This window comes from Idiotropiscis lumnitzeri, chromosome 3 (assembly GCF_059441095.1).
Source record: "Idiotropiscis lumnitzeri isolate Australia: NSW breed Sydney's pygmy pipehorse chromosome 3, RoL_Ilum_1.0, whole genome shotgun sequence".
Taxonomy (NCBI): Eukaryota; Metazoa; Chordata; class Actinopteri; order Syngnathiformes; family Syngnathidae; genus Idiotropiscis; species Idiotropiscis lumnitzeri.
In genome coordinates this window covers 24,472,490-24,485,862 of record NC_142393.1, presented here as the reverse complement: position 1 = coordinate 24,485,862, position 13,373 = coordinate 24,472,490, and the positions used below count along the sequence as shown (strand labels likewise).

Sequence of the window (13,373 nt, the reverse complement as noted above, 5' to 3'; positions counted from 1 at the left end):
TTTAATCCATCCATTTTCTTGCTAACCCTCACCAGACTAGCTATGTGACTATGATATTTTATTGATTTAGCTTATTTAATGTTTCTCAGTTTTATATCTTGTAGATTCTAAATGGAGTGTATAATCCTTGGATCAACACAGTTATTTTTAAGTTCAACTCAGGTTAAAAAAAGAATGGGACACCAAAATTACACGAGAGCTTTGGGGCCATGTGGTTTTTATGTTTAATATTGTTCGTTGTTCCTAGACATTGCAGTGAAAAAAAGAGAAAAAGTTTGACATCCTTCCGCTATACTAAAAGACGAGTTCCCTGACCGGGAATCGAACCCGGGCCGCGGCGGTGAGAGCGCCGAATCCTAACCACTAGACCACCAGGGAGATGGTAAAACGGGCATTTAATCAAAAATACAAATGAGTCATATTTTGAATTGTTCGTTTTCGTTTGGCGACTAAATGAAATTTTAGGCCGATATCTTCCTGTCAACAGAAACAGCTTGTTGACAAAAGTGGTTTCTGTCGGTCTTATAACGTCTGCATGTTCCCACTCGTGCTCTCGTGTCACGTTCCACAACACGCCACGCCTCAGTCCCCGCCCACCCACGGCCCACGTAGGCCCCTAAGCGATTAAAAGCGGCCAGTCTGCCCTTGTGCGCCACTGTCCGCCGTTTAGCGAGCGACCTAGAGGGTCCAACGCCACCATCATCGTTCATCCACAAATGGGCCGTTCGAACCACTGAGAAGCTCTTCTGCCATCCGAACCTTCCGCCAACAACAGCAGCATTCCGATCGGAGCCGAAGGTAAGCCTTCCAAGCAACGGCTCCCCTGTTGTTTACGAAGCCCCCGACGTGACATCGTGGACGTCGGGTGGGGGTTGACTAACAAACGGAATTGTCGCCTTCAAATTGATGGCACGCACGAACAAAATGCGCATTTTTGTTCCATTAATCCTCCCGTGAGCTACTTGGATGTGTGGGTGAGAAAATGGTGGACACATGTTCGAAAAAGTACTACACGAGGTCCACAAGGTCGTAGCTCTCGACAGTCTATTTAAATAATAATACACAATATAACGATTCCATGCAATGACAAGCTTTTCTGAATGCTTTTATAGCTGATTCCCAGCCTGGAATCAAATTTTGTCACGATCTCCGTCCATTGTTCTCAGCACTCATCTCGACGTTCTCATTTCTAGAGGAGGTGGGCTCCATTTGTTTACCAAACTGCTCAGTCCGCAGCCATGGCGATTTTGCGGCCGCAGGGTATTGCGCGCTATACCTGTTTTGTTTGATATGCACATTGTATTCACTCCTTGGCCACAAATGAATACTTCGTGTACACTTTTACATCATTTCGTAACCACGAATTCGCATTTTTGTGCATACGTTATCCCGATTTTCTGGCCACAAATTTGTATTGCATGTGCGCGTTATTACTACCTCGTAGTCACTAATTTGGCGCAAAGGTTACATGCATTTTGTGTCCACAAATGAGCCTCTTGTGTTCACAACATACGTATACATTGCGTTTCTATTGATAAATGTTCGTTTGGGAAGCTGTCTTGTTTTCGTATGGTGGGCATTACAGCATGTACTCACTCGCTCCTTGAAATCCCCAAAGCCATCTGTTTCTCATGGTCAGTTAAGCCGCATGTCCGTCATCTGCTCCTTAAGACTCCAAGATGGCCTTCAAGTCAACATACTGCCTCGCATTTAAGTTTTACAGGCAACATACTTAAAAAAAAAATCACCAGAAGGTTTGCAACGTTTTCAGGTGAATTTGGGATTTTGGAACAATTCCAAATTGGAAATGTTTCATGGAAATGAACTGAAAACTGCGGGGAGTTTAGAGGAAAGCAACATATCTGTCCATATTGTGACTTAAATTTTGGCACGAAAGGCAAAGTAAAACATATGTCAACTTGTTTGTGACAGCTCGTATCTCAATAAACTCATAAATTGATGCACTTGTTAAATCATGGTACCACTCTACAGTACTTGCTTACGTACTTTTGAAAATCGAGTCTAGCTGAGTGTCAGTATTTAATCCATACCAACTCTGCAACCCCAGAGTTTGGCATTGTGTCACACGTGCTGGAGGAGGAAGGAAACTGGATTCCCACATGCAGCTGTCTCGTATCTACATACATATATATGTGTGTGTGTGTAAAGTATATTGGCTGACAGCCACTAAACACTGATGTGCACTGGACTGTGGTACAGACTGCACGTGGCCTTAAAAATGATTCAAGAGTCAACATGGTTATTATTAGATGAACAGTCGAGAAACGTGTTACTTTGTACTGTACAATGAAATTCTTTGCTGCCGACATGGATGCCAAGATAGGTAGATAGATAATCACTGATATAGACCTGTATTAATAATATAGAAACAACTACTGATTCATTGGCTGTTGATTCAATCGTCAGATTAGTTATTTTAGTTTGGCCTAAAAGGGGGGGTGTCACTTATGTTCCTTTTTTTTATTGGCCTATATTTATTTCTCCCTGTTGTAAAGTTAAACTTAAAGGCCAAAGTACTGTAAAACAGTCAAATCTTCAGCAGAGAAGTCGTCATTTATTGTTTTAAGTGTTAAGGAACCAAATAAAAGTTGTTTTAGTCATTTTCTAAACTACGGGCTAATGGATTGGTATTTTATTTATTTTATTTTACATTGGCCTAAAAAAAACACAATTGGTTGGGCCTTAAATACAACCAAACAACAAATACAAGATCAGCATTGTGCATTTTGTTTAGGGAGTCAAATCTAATCTGATCAAGGAAATAAAAGTAAAATTAGTAAATTGCATTTGTAATAAAATTAATCTTGTCTGAACATATTGCAAAGCAGAAAACAAAAAATACAAATTGAAACATAACATTAAAAAAAGAGTTGAAAGTGGGGACACGTGAGATATACAACAGAAAAATCGTATCTATACAGTTCACCAAAGTTAATTATTACGCTGAGCGAAGGTGCCTCATCTTATCTGAGGAAAACAAGAAAATGTGACACGCTCTCTCAACAAGCCGTCCGAGAGACGATGACGTGACCCGGCACAAGTCTTGTTTTTTTTTATTTTATTCTTTGTTTAACCTAGTAAGACAATTGAGAACAGTTTCTCATTTACAATGCCAACCTGGAGGCAACTTGGTGCTCAGGGTCTTGCTCAAGGACACTTCGACAGTCAAACCCTTCCGTTACTGGACGACCCGTTCTTCCACAGCCACCCTAAATTCATTCTCTAAATACACCGCAGACTCATGTTTTCCTGTCTCGCCCTCAGGTCCTCTGCTTCTTACCCATCGTTGAAGATTTTTTCCCACTTGAAGTCTGAGAAGATGGCAGCAATTCCATCAAGCGGCTCCCTCATCGCCACCCATGATTACTACAGAAGTAAGTCACACGCCTTTAGGATCATGACACTCTTTTTGCTGTATTCCACGTACTCTAAAACCTGGAATACGACCCCTCAGGCTATTTATACCGTAACTGACTATATTAATAGTTCAAACTGTAACTATACCACTAACTTTGTTCATAAAACACTTTCATATTGTTTGCCAACTTGTCTTACAGCTGAAAATAAAATAAGCGTTTTGGATTACGACAAAATGCACGGCAATTGCCAACTTAATTGCCAATTTTAAGAAATGATTAAATGTTTAGAGACCTTCTTTGAAATTTTCCAAATCATTCAAACGTCAACCTGTCTACTGTAAATATTTTCCGATTTCTGTAGTCCTCCATGAAAGCAGACTGAATATCCTTTGTGTCTTTCCCAAATAAGAGATTGCAATTTGAATTGCAATCAATTTAGTTTTGTGCTTTTTCTGCACCATTACTTTGAAACAATGTCCTATTTTGAGGGGATGGATAATTATGATTTTTTTTTTTAATCAGATTAATTGACTTCTCAAAAAAATAATCAACAGATCAATTGATTATTGAAGTTGCTGCCTTATTTTCAAATGCATTAACAATGTGCTTGAAAGTACGTTTTAACACGTTCAAATGGATTCAAAGCCTGTGGGAATGGTATAAAGAAAAAAACTTGTACTAGCGACTCAGGACTTGGTGAGGTTCACACAGCCGTACCCATTGTAAGTGAACGCGTGTGCTTTGCAGGGCGCATCGGGTCCACCTCCAGCAGCAGCTCGTGTAGCAGCGCTGAGTACTCGGGAGAGGTCATCCCACACCACCCTGGTACGTAGCACAACGACCCGTGTTGCTTTCTGTAACTGTCTTTGTTTTTGCACACATCCTAGAAGTGTCATATGTGCTCCCCACAGGACTTCCAAGACAAGACTCTGGCCACTGGTGGACCTCCTTTTTCTTTGCAAAACCCGGAGCTGAAACCTCAAAGTAAGCTCAAGCATGCGCAAATATGCTTGAACTCCTTTCAACTCTGCATTTTCTTGCATCTGGGTCTTTTCAGCACACTGTAAAATTGATGCTGGGCTCTCTCAGGCCACTTTTTTGCTGCCCCAAATTTTATACATCCGTTCCCACACATGAGAGATGAGTTAAATGTAAGAAAACATTGATTTTGGGTGCTCTCTGGCTTTCTTAAAAGTGCCGGAGTGATACATTTCTTTTCTGTAAGTCAGTCATGTGTTTGTTTGCTCCTTGCACTACCACTTCCAATTCCATCACTTCAACTTCATTTTGCGCTTGCAGTGCTCTTTTAAATGCTGCAAGGTGAAAACAATCAGCCGTACACTTAAGAAACAAAGAAACAGTTTTTTGGATCTTAGTCTTAGTCTTATTTTTTTTTTTTTTCAAGTCGTGGCGCTAATTTGTTGGTTTGGTTGCTTGCTTGCAGAAACGGAAGTTACACAGTGGCCAACGGTCAGGTGACCTGCATCGCCAGGGAAATGCTTCTGAAGCGACAGCAGAGTGAAAGCGGCGATATGGGCAAGTTTGAGGCCTCAAGCCCGCCCCCGCCTGCCTCCACCTCTTCTTCCTAGAGGCCCCTCACCCTCACCCTCATCCTCATCCTCATCCTCCTCTCGCGGGTTCCTCACTGCCAACTTGCCATCACGGTCCAGATGGAGATGGTGGCGGTGAAGATGACGCGTTTTTTCAGTAAATAGCCTTTTTTGTTTTCGCCTGTATAGTTTTATTTGTACAATGACCAAAAAAAAACAAAAAACATTTTTCATCTATTTCTTCTTGTGAATTGCCATTGCTGATTAAAATAAAAAGACAAAACTACAATTTTGCTGTCCCGACTGTATTTTATGTCGCCTGCGTTTGAAGCTCTTGAGCTGCATGACCTCAGCAGACAACTTGTTTCATAACACAAGAGCCTTGTGTGGTTTGGCTACATTGATTGGCTATGATCCATTGTGCTTACATAATGCGCCAACTCACCACAGAAGTAGGTCAGAGGGAACGCGAGACGTTCGTAAGCGGAGTGAGGCAGTTGGAAGACTTTTGTGGGTCACAAGAAAGTTCTGCTGCCATTACGGTAGTCGGAATACTTGTGTGGGAGTCACGTCACATATTCATTTTTCTTTTTTTTTTTTCTTTCACCAAATCACTCGACAAACGGATCATTTGTATTCTTATTTGGTTGGAGCTATTCTCCACGTCTGTTATAAAACAATAAAATGCCGGGGCAATTATGTTTATGTAATAAGATGAGCTGATTATATGTTTATGATTTTCATAGTCTCAATGACCTTCTGTGGGGAATCCATGACTGCGCTGTGGCAAGCAATAAAAATAAGTGACCTCTGCGAATTCCACAGCATTGGATGTTGTTAAATGCTAACAGAAAATGAAGAAAAAATTAATGTTTGCTAAAAATATATACAATCTAAACAAAAGAAACACATTCAAGCAAACTTGGGCTACTGAACAAGGAATTATTTTCCATGGTCTGATTTTTTTTCCCCCGCTGCACAAGATCGAACATAGCACTTGAGTAACTTGTCCAAAACACAAAGTAATCACGTCAGCTGTTACAAACAGTACTTTCTAATCATTTTACAGATAAGATTGTTGCTGCTCACAAGTTCACACAAACAAACCGCAAAACGCAATCATCTGATGATTGCCATCATTCCAACGACCGAGCCAATGGCTGCAATCAGGCTGAGCCATCCAATCAGCAGGTGCCACCTGCTCAATCTACAAACGCACGCGAGGGTAAAGACAAGACTCTCGTCAAAAAAATAAATAGATGATGGTGCTGGGTCATGACATGTTGTAAAGCTCTTTTAATTCATTGGTGTTTACGTCCCATCACTTTCTATGGACAATTTCAAGCAGTGATTTTCAACCGGAGAAAATTTGCACGATGTTCATTCGATGTTTTGAGAAAACAAATCAACTTACTGCTGTATTAACTGTTTTTCATGTGATTCTTTTGAATTCATTGGCTCGGTGTCTTGCATATATAATATTTTTTTGAATTATGACTATGGTGCATTTTCACATACAAATGTGGTTTGTTTTTACCATATAGGAGAAGAAATGAGGCTTTGAACGTGCAACCCAAGATTTGATTTGGAAAAAGGAGTATTATTTTTTTCAAGTAGTATTATTCATTTAAGTATTTTATGCGTGTTGAGCTGTACTGTATTCATTTGTGTCTGTGGAGTTACAAGTTAATTTAAAAAAAAAATGGAAAATGCTCTTATAGGCACATTGAACCTTATTAGCATGTTTACTTATTGTAGTTTTATAAAAGTCATATAAAGTTTACAGTAAAGTTTGACTAACATATGCGATGAAAACTCTCCGTACAGTAACTTCTTCCACTAACAACTCAAACTTATCTTAGTTCCTCCTTGACATCAAAAGATTTGGAAAGAATCAAGATGTAGCTCTTTGACAGACTTCTTTGACACCAATTGCTACTTTCCTATTAGACGAGGCTTTGACGGCTTCGGAATTCAGAACAAGCATATAAAGAAAACTTTTTCAGGTCGTGGCTGAAAATAGGTTACAGAGAAACTGTACACATTTCCAGATGCTCCTTTTAAACACGTTTTTGTTCTGAGAAAAACAAACAACAGTTGAGAACTGCTGCTGCCATCGAGGCTTCACTTAACCTGTATTCTTCATGAATGCTTTTGGAATGTGGGACGCCTGAGTACTTGAAGTAAACCCACAAAAACATGAAAATTCCACAAAGCTAAGCTAAAGGAAAGATTTCAATCCGGCAAACTCAGTACGGTAAGGCGGACAATGTTCACCACCAGTACACTGTTCTGCCTCATATGTGCAAACATTTCTGGGAAAAAAGAAAAGAACATTGGGTAATCTGATAAAGCACACTGCTTTGAGAGTGGAAAGACGCTGTTTGGGAAAGAACTGCGGCGTCCCACTTGAACAAATGCGGTGTAAAAGTCCAAGTTTGTTGTTTGCCCACGCTTCTCCCCCCTGCCCAGAAAAGCTGCTCGACTCGAACGATGAATCTGAGATTAAAAAAATAAAAAATGGCCAACAACTCGATCCAAGTAAAGAGTCCGGTGTCAGAGCGGTCAAACGGGAATCTCCTGTCCCAATACAGCCGGAGAGGAAGGTGGGGGCGCGGTCTCAGAGTTTTCTAGGGGAAAGTTCGCAAGCACCACATGATCTGATGACAACAACCCGACTGGAACATTGCAAAAAAAAAAAAAGATCCTGCATGCAAGAAATCAAGTGAAAAAATAGCAGCAGGCCTTCTTACGCCTTTTGTGTCTGTTTTACACAGTTAGATGAATTAAAGCAGAGCTTGTCAAAGTTTTTAGACAAAAATAAATACCACCTCAAAAAGCACCACTGTCATGACAAACATAAAAATGCAGTAATGTAGCAGGCCCAAGTGTTTGTCGAAAACAAGAGAGATTTTGTTCTCAAAAAGGTGCCTCCTTATTTGAAAGTACGTAGGATTATATTTTATGTATTAGAATTGTCATTTTTTTCTTCGTATTTTATTCGGTGATTCTTCCACATCCCACTGGAGCGAACCTTCATATTGTGAATTACTGAGACAAAATATTTATCAACCCTGTCTAACTAAAAGCTTTCTTTGTGCTTCCTCATTCGGCAAACGTGTACATGCTGTGAAAAAAAAAAAGTTCTGATAAAGAATACGTTTGTGAATGAATGTAACAATAAATGTCTTGGTTCAATTAGATTGACAATCATTCTGGTCACATTTTCACAACAACTTCACAAGCTCTTGGGGGAAGTGGCCACTGATTTCCGAGTATCACATCCTCATCAGAAAGTTACAAGAACAATCGGAAATTGATACATGTCCGACCGCTGTGCAGTTTCATTGCTTTCTGCACAACTTGCTGTTTGACCAAAAGGAGTTCAGTGAGTTTAAAAATTTACATCAGATGAGTGATCCTCTAATGAACCTGGTTGATTATTTCTTGCTGTCAGATTGTGAATTTTGCTCAAGCAGCAAGTTGACATGCAGCAGTCGGACATGCGGATGTAAAAGGTTAAAGGTCAAATGAGGTCACCTGTGAAGGTAACATTGCATTTAGGTTCATCGTGAAATTTCACCCGTAAGCCAAATGTTCACAATTCTTTTCGTGAGAAGTGTCGGCAACACATTACTGCGTCGGTGTGGCAATGCCTGCACGAGCCGTCAGCTATTATAGCAGAGTGTCTCTGCAAATGGAGTACTGACTGATGCAGAATTGAAAAGGGCCATATCACACCCCACACCTGGGCATTCCCACCGCCGACGACCTCCACCGCATCTCAGACTCCCCATCCAACCAACCGGGACCATTTCCGAACCGGACATGAACTTGCTCTTTGAGGCAACAAAATATCAACAAGTCTCTTCATTAAATGCAGAGATCATGGAGCGTCACCTCATTTCCACAAATTATCCGTACCTCCTCCGGCCTCGCTACTCTGGCGAGATGCTGTAATAACTAAATAAAAAAGATTGGCTTTGATAGAAAATCCAAAATGGGCATCACGCCAAGCAGTGTGAACGTAGCCATAGACTCTTAGCGCAGCTTCAACCACCAGAGAGAAATTGGGCATTGAAGCTTGGTCACATGTTTGCCAGCTTAGCCTTGTGGGCATCTCACCAACAGCTTGAAAATTAAAAAAAAAAAAAAAAATAGAGCGAGACAATTCAGAGGGAGATGTCAGACAGGGAACATTTGAATCAGTGTTTTATTGTCTCTTAAACCTGCTCTCCGGGAATAGCGTGCTCAGCGGTGGCCGGTGAGGAATCTAGGCCAAAGGCAGCTGGTCACCGACACGGCCTGCCACGGGAAAACAAGTAAACAGTATCCGGGCAGGCGGCTTCCATATCAGACGCTAGTCACTTATTCAATGACTTTTGATCCTCCATATGTTTGTCCTCTCAGGGTTGTCCTGTTTTTAGCTCTCGCTATTTGATGAGTACCATGCGACGACAACGTGCCCTGCCTCACCTCGTCGGCGTAGCCACATGTCTCTCTGACACACACGCACAGGCACTCATGAGTTGACAGTCTCAACACAGAGGAATGTTTGAAGGTACGCCGGTGACCGGCAGTTAAAATTAGCTTCACCCTGACCTGTTGCACGTAACAGTGCAATGCCCGTGCAGGAATGATAAACTTCCGAGGACGGAAAGCAGCATTGAGCTGACTCATGCGGACTCATTACATCGAACTGGCCGGCCAGCTTGTGATGACATTTCAGCGTCAGTTGTATAAAAGAGCTGTTTTGAGAAGTTTCTCTCTTTTTTTTCTTCCCTTTTTAGGCCGACTCAATAAACGTGCTTTTGCTCAAAATGGTTCTTGTAGCCGACGGCATAAAAAGATTGATGTGTTACATTGTTATTAAAGTCTGGCAAGCCTTCTAAATACATTTAACAGCTGACTGGGTGTGTAATTGAGTTTTGAGTAGTCAAAAAGAACATGTAGGTGTGCGCAACTTCATTCTTCCAGCTGTGCCCTCATTTGGCCTTGGACAATTGCCGTCACTTTTGGCATTCGTCTGTACCAGGTGTGGCATTGCCTTCTGACTTGGCAAAATTGAATGAGAGATATCTACATGTTTTTTGTTTTCACAAATCACAATATAGACCTCTAAAGATACAGTCCTCAACATGGAAAAAAAAAAAGTGTTGCTCCCATGAAGTCAGTGTCTTTTTTGGAAAGTGCAGGTGATTCGGTTAAAGTCGAATGTGTCGAGTGCTGTCATGACCTCAGCTACTTGGGGTATCAAAACCAGACACCCACGTGTTTTGGCATCATCGCCAAATTGTCATCCAAGTTCCTGTCATCCAAAGGCGGGGGACTCGGCTTACATAATCTTTTAGGACTTGGGCCTCGTTTGGCTGAAAGTTATGAAGGTTTGGTCACTGAAGCAATATCCTGGCACAGATTATTTTGTTTTATTTTTATCATTTACCGTCTGCAAAAGAACACAGATTTTTTTTTAGTTTTTTTCCAGCAGGTGAATGTTTTGCAGGCTCTTTTTCTTGGTCCTCTGTAACTTGATTGATAAGAGTGACGTAGTTACTGAATTTCACATAATAGTGAAGATGGTTAGTTTCTTGTCATCAGGTTCTTCCAATAAAACTAAACCTTTGTCACTTCTGATGTGAGTCTAATTGACATAGTTCAATTAGTGTTGTTGGCACAACAGACAGTGGCCAAGTTTGTTGTTCTGTTGTTGTTCGTAAGTTCTTTCTCTATTGCGAAAGCTGTTTTGATATACATAAATTGTGTCCAAGTTTCAAGAATGTGAGGGCGGGGTCACTACACTTGAACAAAATGACTTGACAAGTCTTACCTGCTTACATTTGGGGAGTTTTTCGGGGGGGCTGGATTGACGCCATTTCCATTCATTTCAATGGCAAGAGTCCATTTGAGATCAGTGTGATTTAATTTGCCAGCAGAATGAATTAAACTTGTAAGTCAAGGCACTGTCGTGATCTGTTTACGTCTTATGTTTTGTCTTGCCTTTGTTTCTCCTTTGATGCACCGGGAGAATTTGAGCAAGGAGGCGCACACCTCGGAACAACTCCTCATCAATTAGCCGAACGTCCTGCACCACAAAGATGCCAGATCACTCCTTTTGCCTTAATTGTTTGCCATGCTGCATTCTGTCTTGCAATCATATTGGCTTTTCCTCCTAGTTGGATGTTTTTTTTAACACGCCCAGTAAGTTCTGGTGCTTTCCTGGTAGTTTCTCTAACTATTTGTTTTTTGCTATTCCTCCCTACTGGTTTGTGGAACGTTGTTTACTTGTATATTCTTTTGTATTTTATATCTTCTATTCATTTCTAGTCACAAGTCTCATTTTGTCACCACTTTATTTGGAATCAAGGACTTTGAATGACTTCTTCCACGCTCCGCGTCTGATTTAGGGTTGAACCCGTCACATATCATGACATCATATCATCAGAGAACAATGGATGATTCTGTGGGCCAGTGCTACTACTTCTGAAGGCCTTGCGCAAAAACGATTAATTTGGCAGCATATAGAGGCGAGTCAAAGATTAATTTATAGGTCATAGATTGCTGGGAATAAATACGTCATATAAGTAAGAAAATATTTAGGTTGTGAATTTCGGTCACTGCTTCTGATAATGTCGAGGGCAGCAGGGAGGGCGTTCTGGTCTTGTCGGCCTGCCACTGAACGTCAGTCAGGCAGCGGCAGCTGCGGTTCTTTATGGGCCAACACTGAGCCAAAGAATTTGACCTGGTTGCTGCGTGAACATGTCTATCATATACTGTATGAGAAGTAGGCCAGACGACAGGAGGCTCGAGAGCAAAAAAGAGCTGCACTTATATTTGAGCCAAATGTGGTTGAAAATCTTCTGCAACAGTTGACTTTTACGCCTGTGCTCGCCGTGATTGGCTGTAAATCAGTGTTGGCCAACCTTTACTGTGCCAAGACCAGTGTTGCAACAGTTAGTCAAGTCAAGTCAAGTCAATTTTATATGTATAGCCCTTAATCACAGACAGTCTCAAAGGGCTTTACATAACCACAATCGACATCCCCGATCTTAACCCCCAGGAGGGCAAGGAAAAACTCACAAAACCTCATTAGGGGAAAAGTGAGAAACCTTGAGAAGGGACCACAGATGGGGGAATCCCCCTTCCAGGATGACCAGGCTGCAATGGATGCCAACTGGGCAACATTTGACACATACAATGATGCTATGCAATAATAGATGAGATAATGTAAGAGTCAATTGAATGAAGTGCTGCAGGAAGATGACTTCAGTGGAGTGGGTCCTCATCCAGGGCTGTAATATCCATGGCAGCATATCCGAAGATGAGCCTTCGATCTTGTACCAGTCAGTTGGTGTAAATTCAGTACAGCCACTTCCAAGTGAATCGCCATCACCTAATTCGGGGAATTGGGAACAGAAAAGAAAGAACAGAAATAGCAAACAGGCCAACAAGTAGTTCAATGAAGTGCTGAAATATAAGGAAATCAGAAAAGGCGCTGCATGAAGACGACTTCGGCAGAGCAGGTCCCTTCCCGGTTCGTCAGTGCCGTAATCTTCAAAGCATGTCCCCATCACCTAATTCCCAAGCAGGGGAAGGAGGGGGCAGAAAAGAGAAGAAGCGGCAGTAAACAGGCCAACAAATAATTAAATTAGATGCTAAAGTATATAAATAAATTGATCAAATGTCGCGCTGCAGGAAGACGACATCACTGGAACAGGTGCATGCCCAGTTGGTCAATGCCTTAAACTTCCTAGTGGGTCACCGTCACCTAATCCCCCAGCCGGGGGAAAAGGGGGCAGAAAAGAAAACAAAAGAGAAAAAAAAGCGGCAGTAAACAGGCCAACAAATATTTCAGCTAAATGCACAAGAGTATAAATGCGTCTTTAATAGTGTTTTGAACATTTCTACTGAGGTGGCGCCTCTAATATCTGAGGGAAGTGCATTCCAAAGCATTGGTGCCCGAATAGAGAACGCTCTAGAACCTGCGGACTTCTTTTTGTTACCATGAAAATGTAATCCGATTACTCTTTTAAAAAGTAAGACAAGAGCCGTATTCTTTACTTTATTCTGTGTGTTGGGCAAGGTCTCCTGGTCATTTCCTGAACACTAAAAGACATGCTGACAGGATGAGTTGCGAGTGAGTCATTCTGTTGATGACATGTTACATCATTCTGCTTCAGCAAATTGAGATGTCTCGACTTTCCTTGAGGGTTTCATCCCGGCCAAAATTGCTCAGTGATCAGGCCCAGAAAAATAGAGGTGTGATTATCTTTGCAGAAATAGGAATACGTTATATAACTTGTTACTGAGAAGAAAAAAAAAGGTTAAAATGACATCACCAGTCAAGGCGCACATTTCATATGAGAAATCGCTCACGGTACACCAAACCAAAAAAAATGTATCTAGGCAAAGATAGTGAGGCTTACTTTTAAAAATGCATTCCAGT

The 13,373-nt window shown here is 41.4% G+C and overlaps 1 protein-coding gene and 1 non-coding gene across 2 annotated transcripts; one reads left to right on the top strand and one right to left on the bottom strand.

The window, feature by feature from the left end:
• Positions 1-306: 306 nt before the first annotated feature.
• trnae-cuc (transfer RNA glutamic acid (anticodon CUC)) lies at positions 307-378 on the bottom strand. The gene has a single exon. It is a non-coding gene; the product is annotated as a tRNA-Glu (tRNA).
• Positions 379-609: 231 nt separating this feature from the next.
• LOC148340557 (pancreatic progenitor cell differentiation and proliferation factor-like) lies at positions 610-5,219 on the top strand. The gene is made up of 5 exons (XM_088291282.1): positions 610-798; positions 3,286-3,395; positions 4,128-4,205; positions 4,292-4,364; positions 4,825-5,219. The coding sequence occupies exons 2-5, from the start codon at positions 3,341-3,343 to the stop codon at positions 4,967-4,969; spliced, it is 351 nt and encodes a 116-aa protein (XP_088147408.1). The 5' UTR covers positions 610-798; positions 3,286-3,340; the 3' UTR covers positions 4,970-5,219.
• The last annotated feature ends 8,154 nt before the right edge of the window (positions 5,220-13,373 follow it).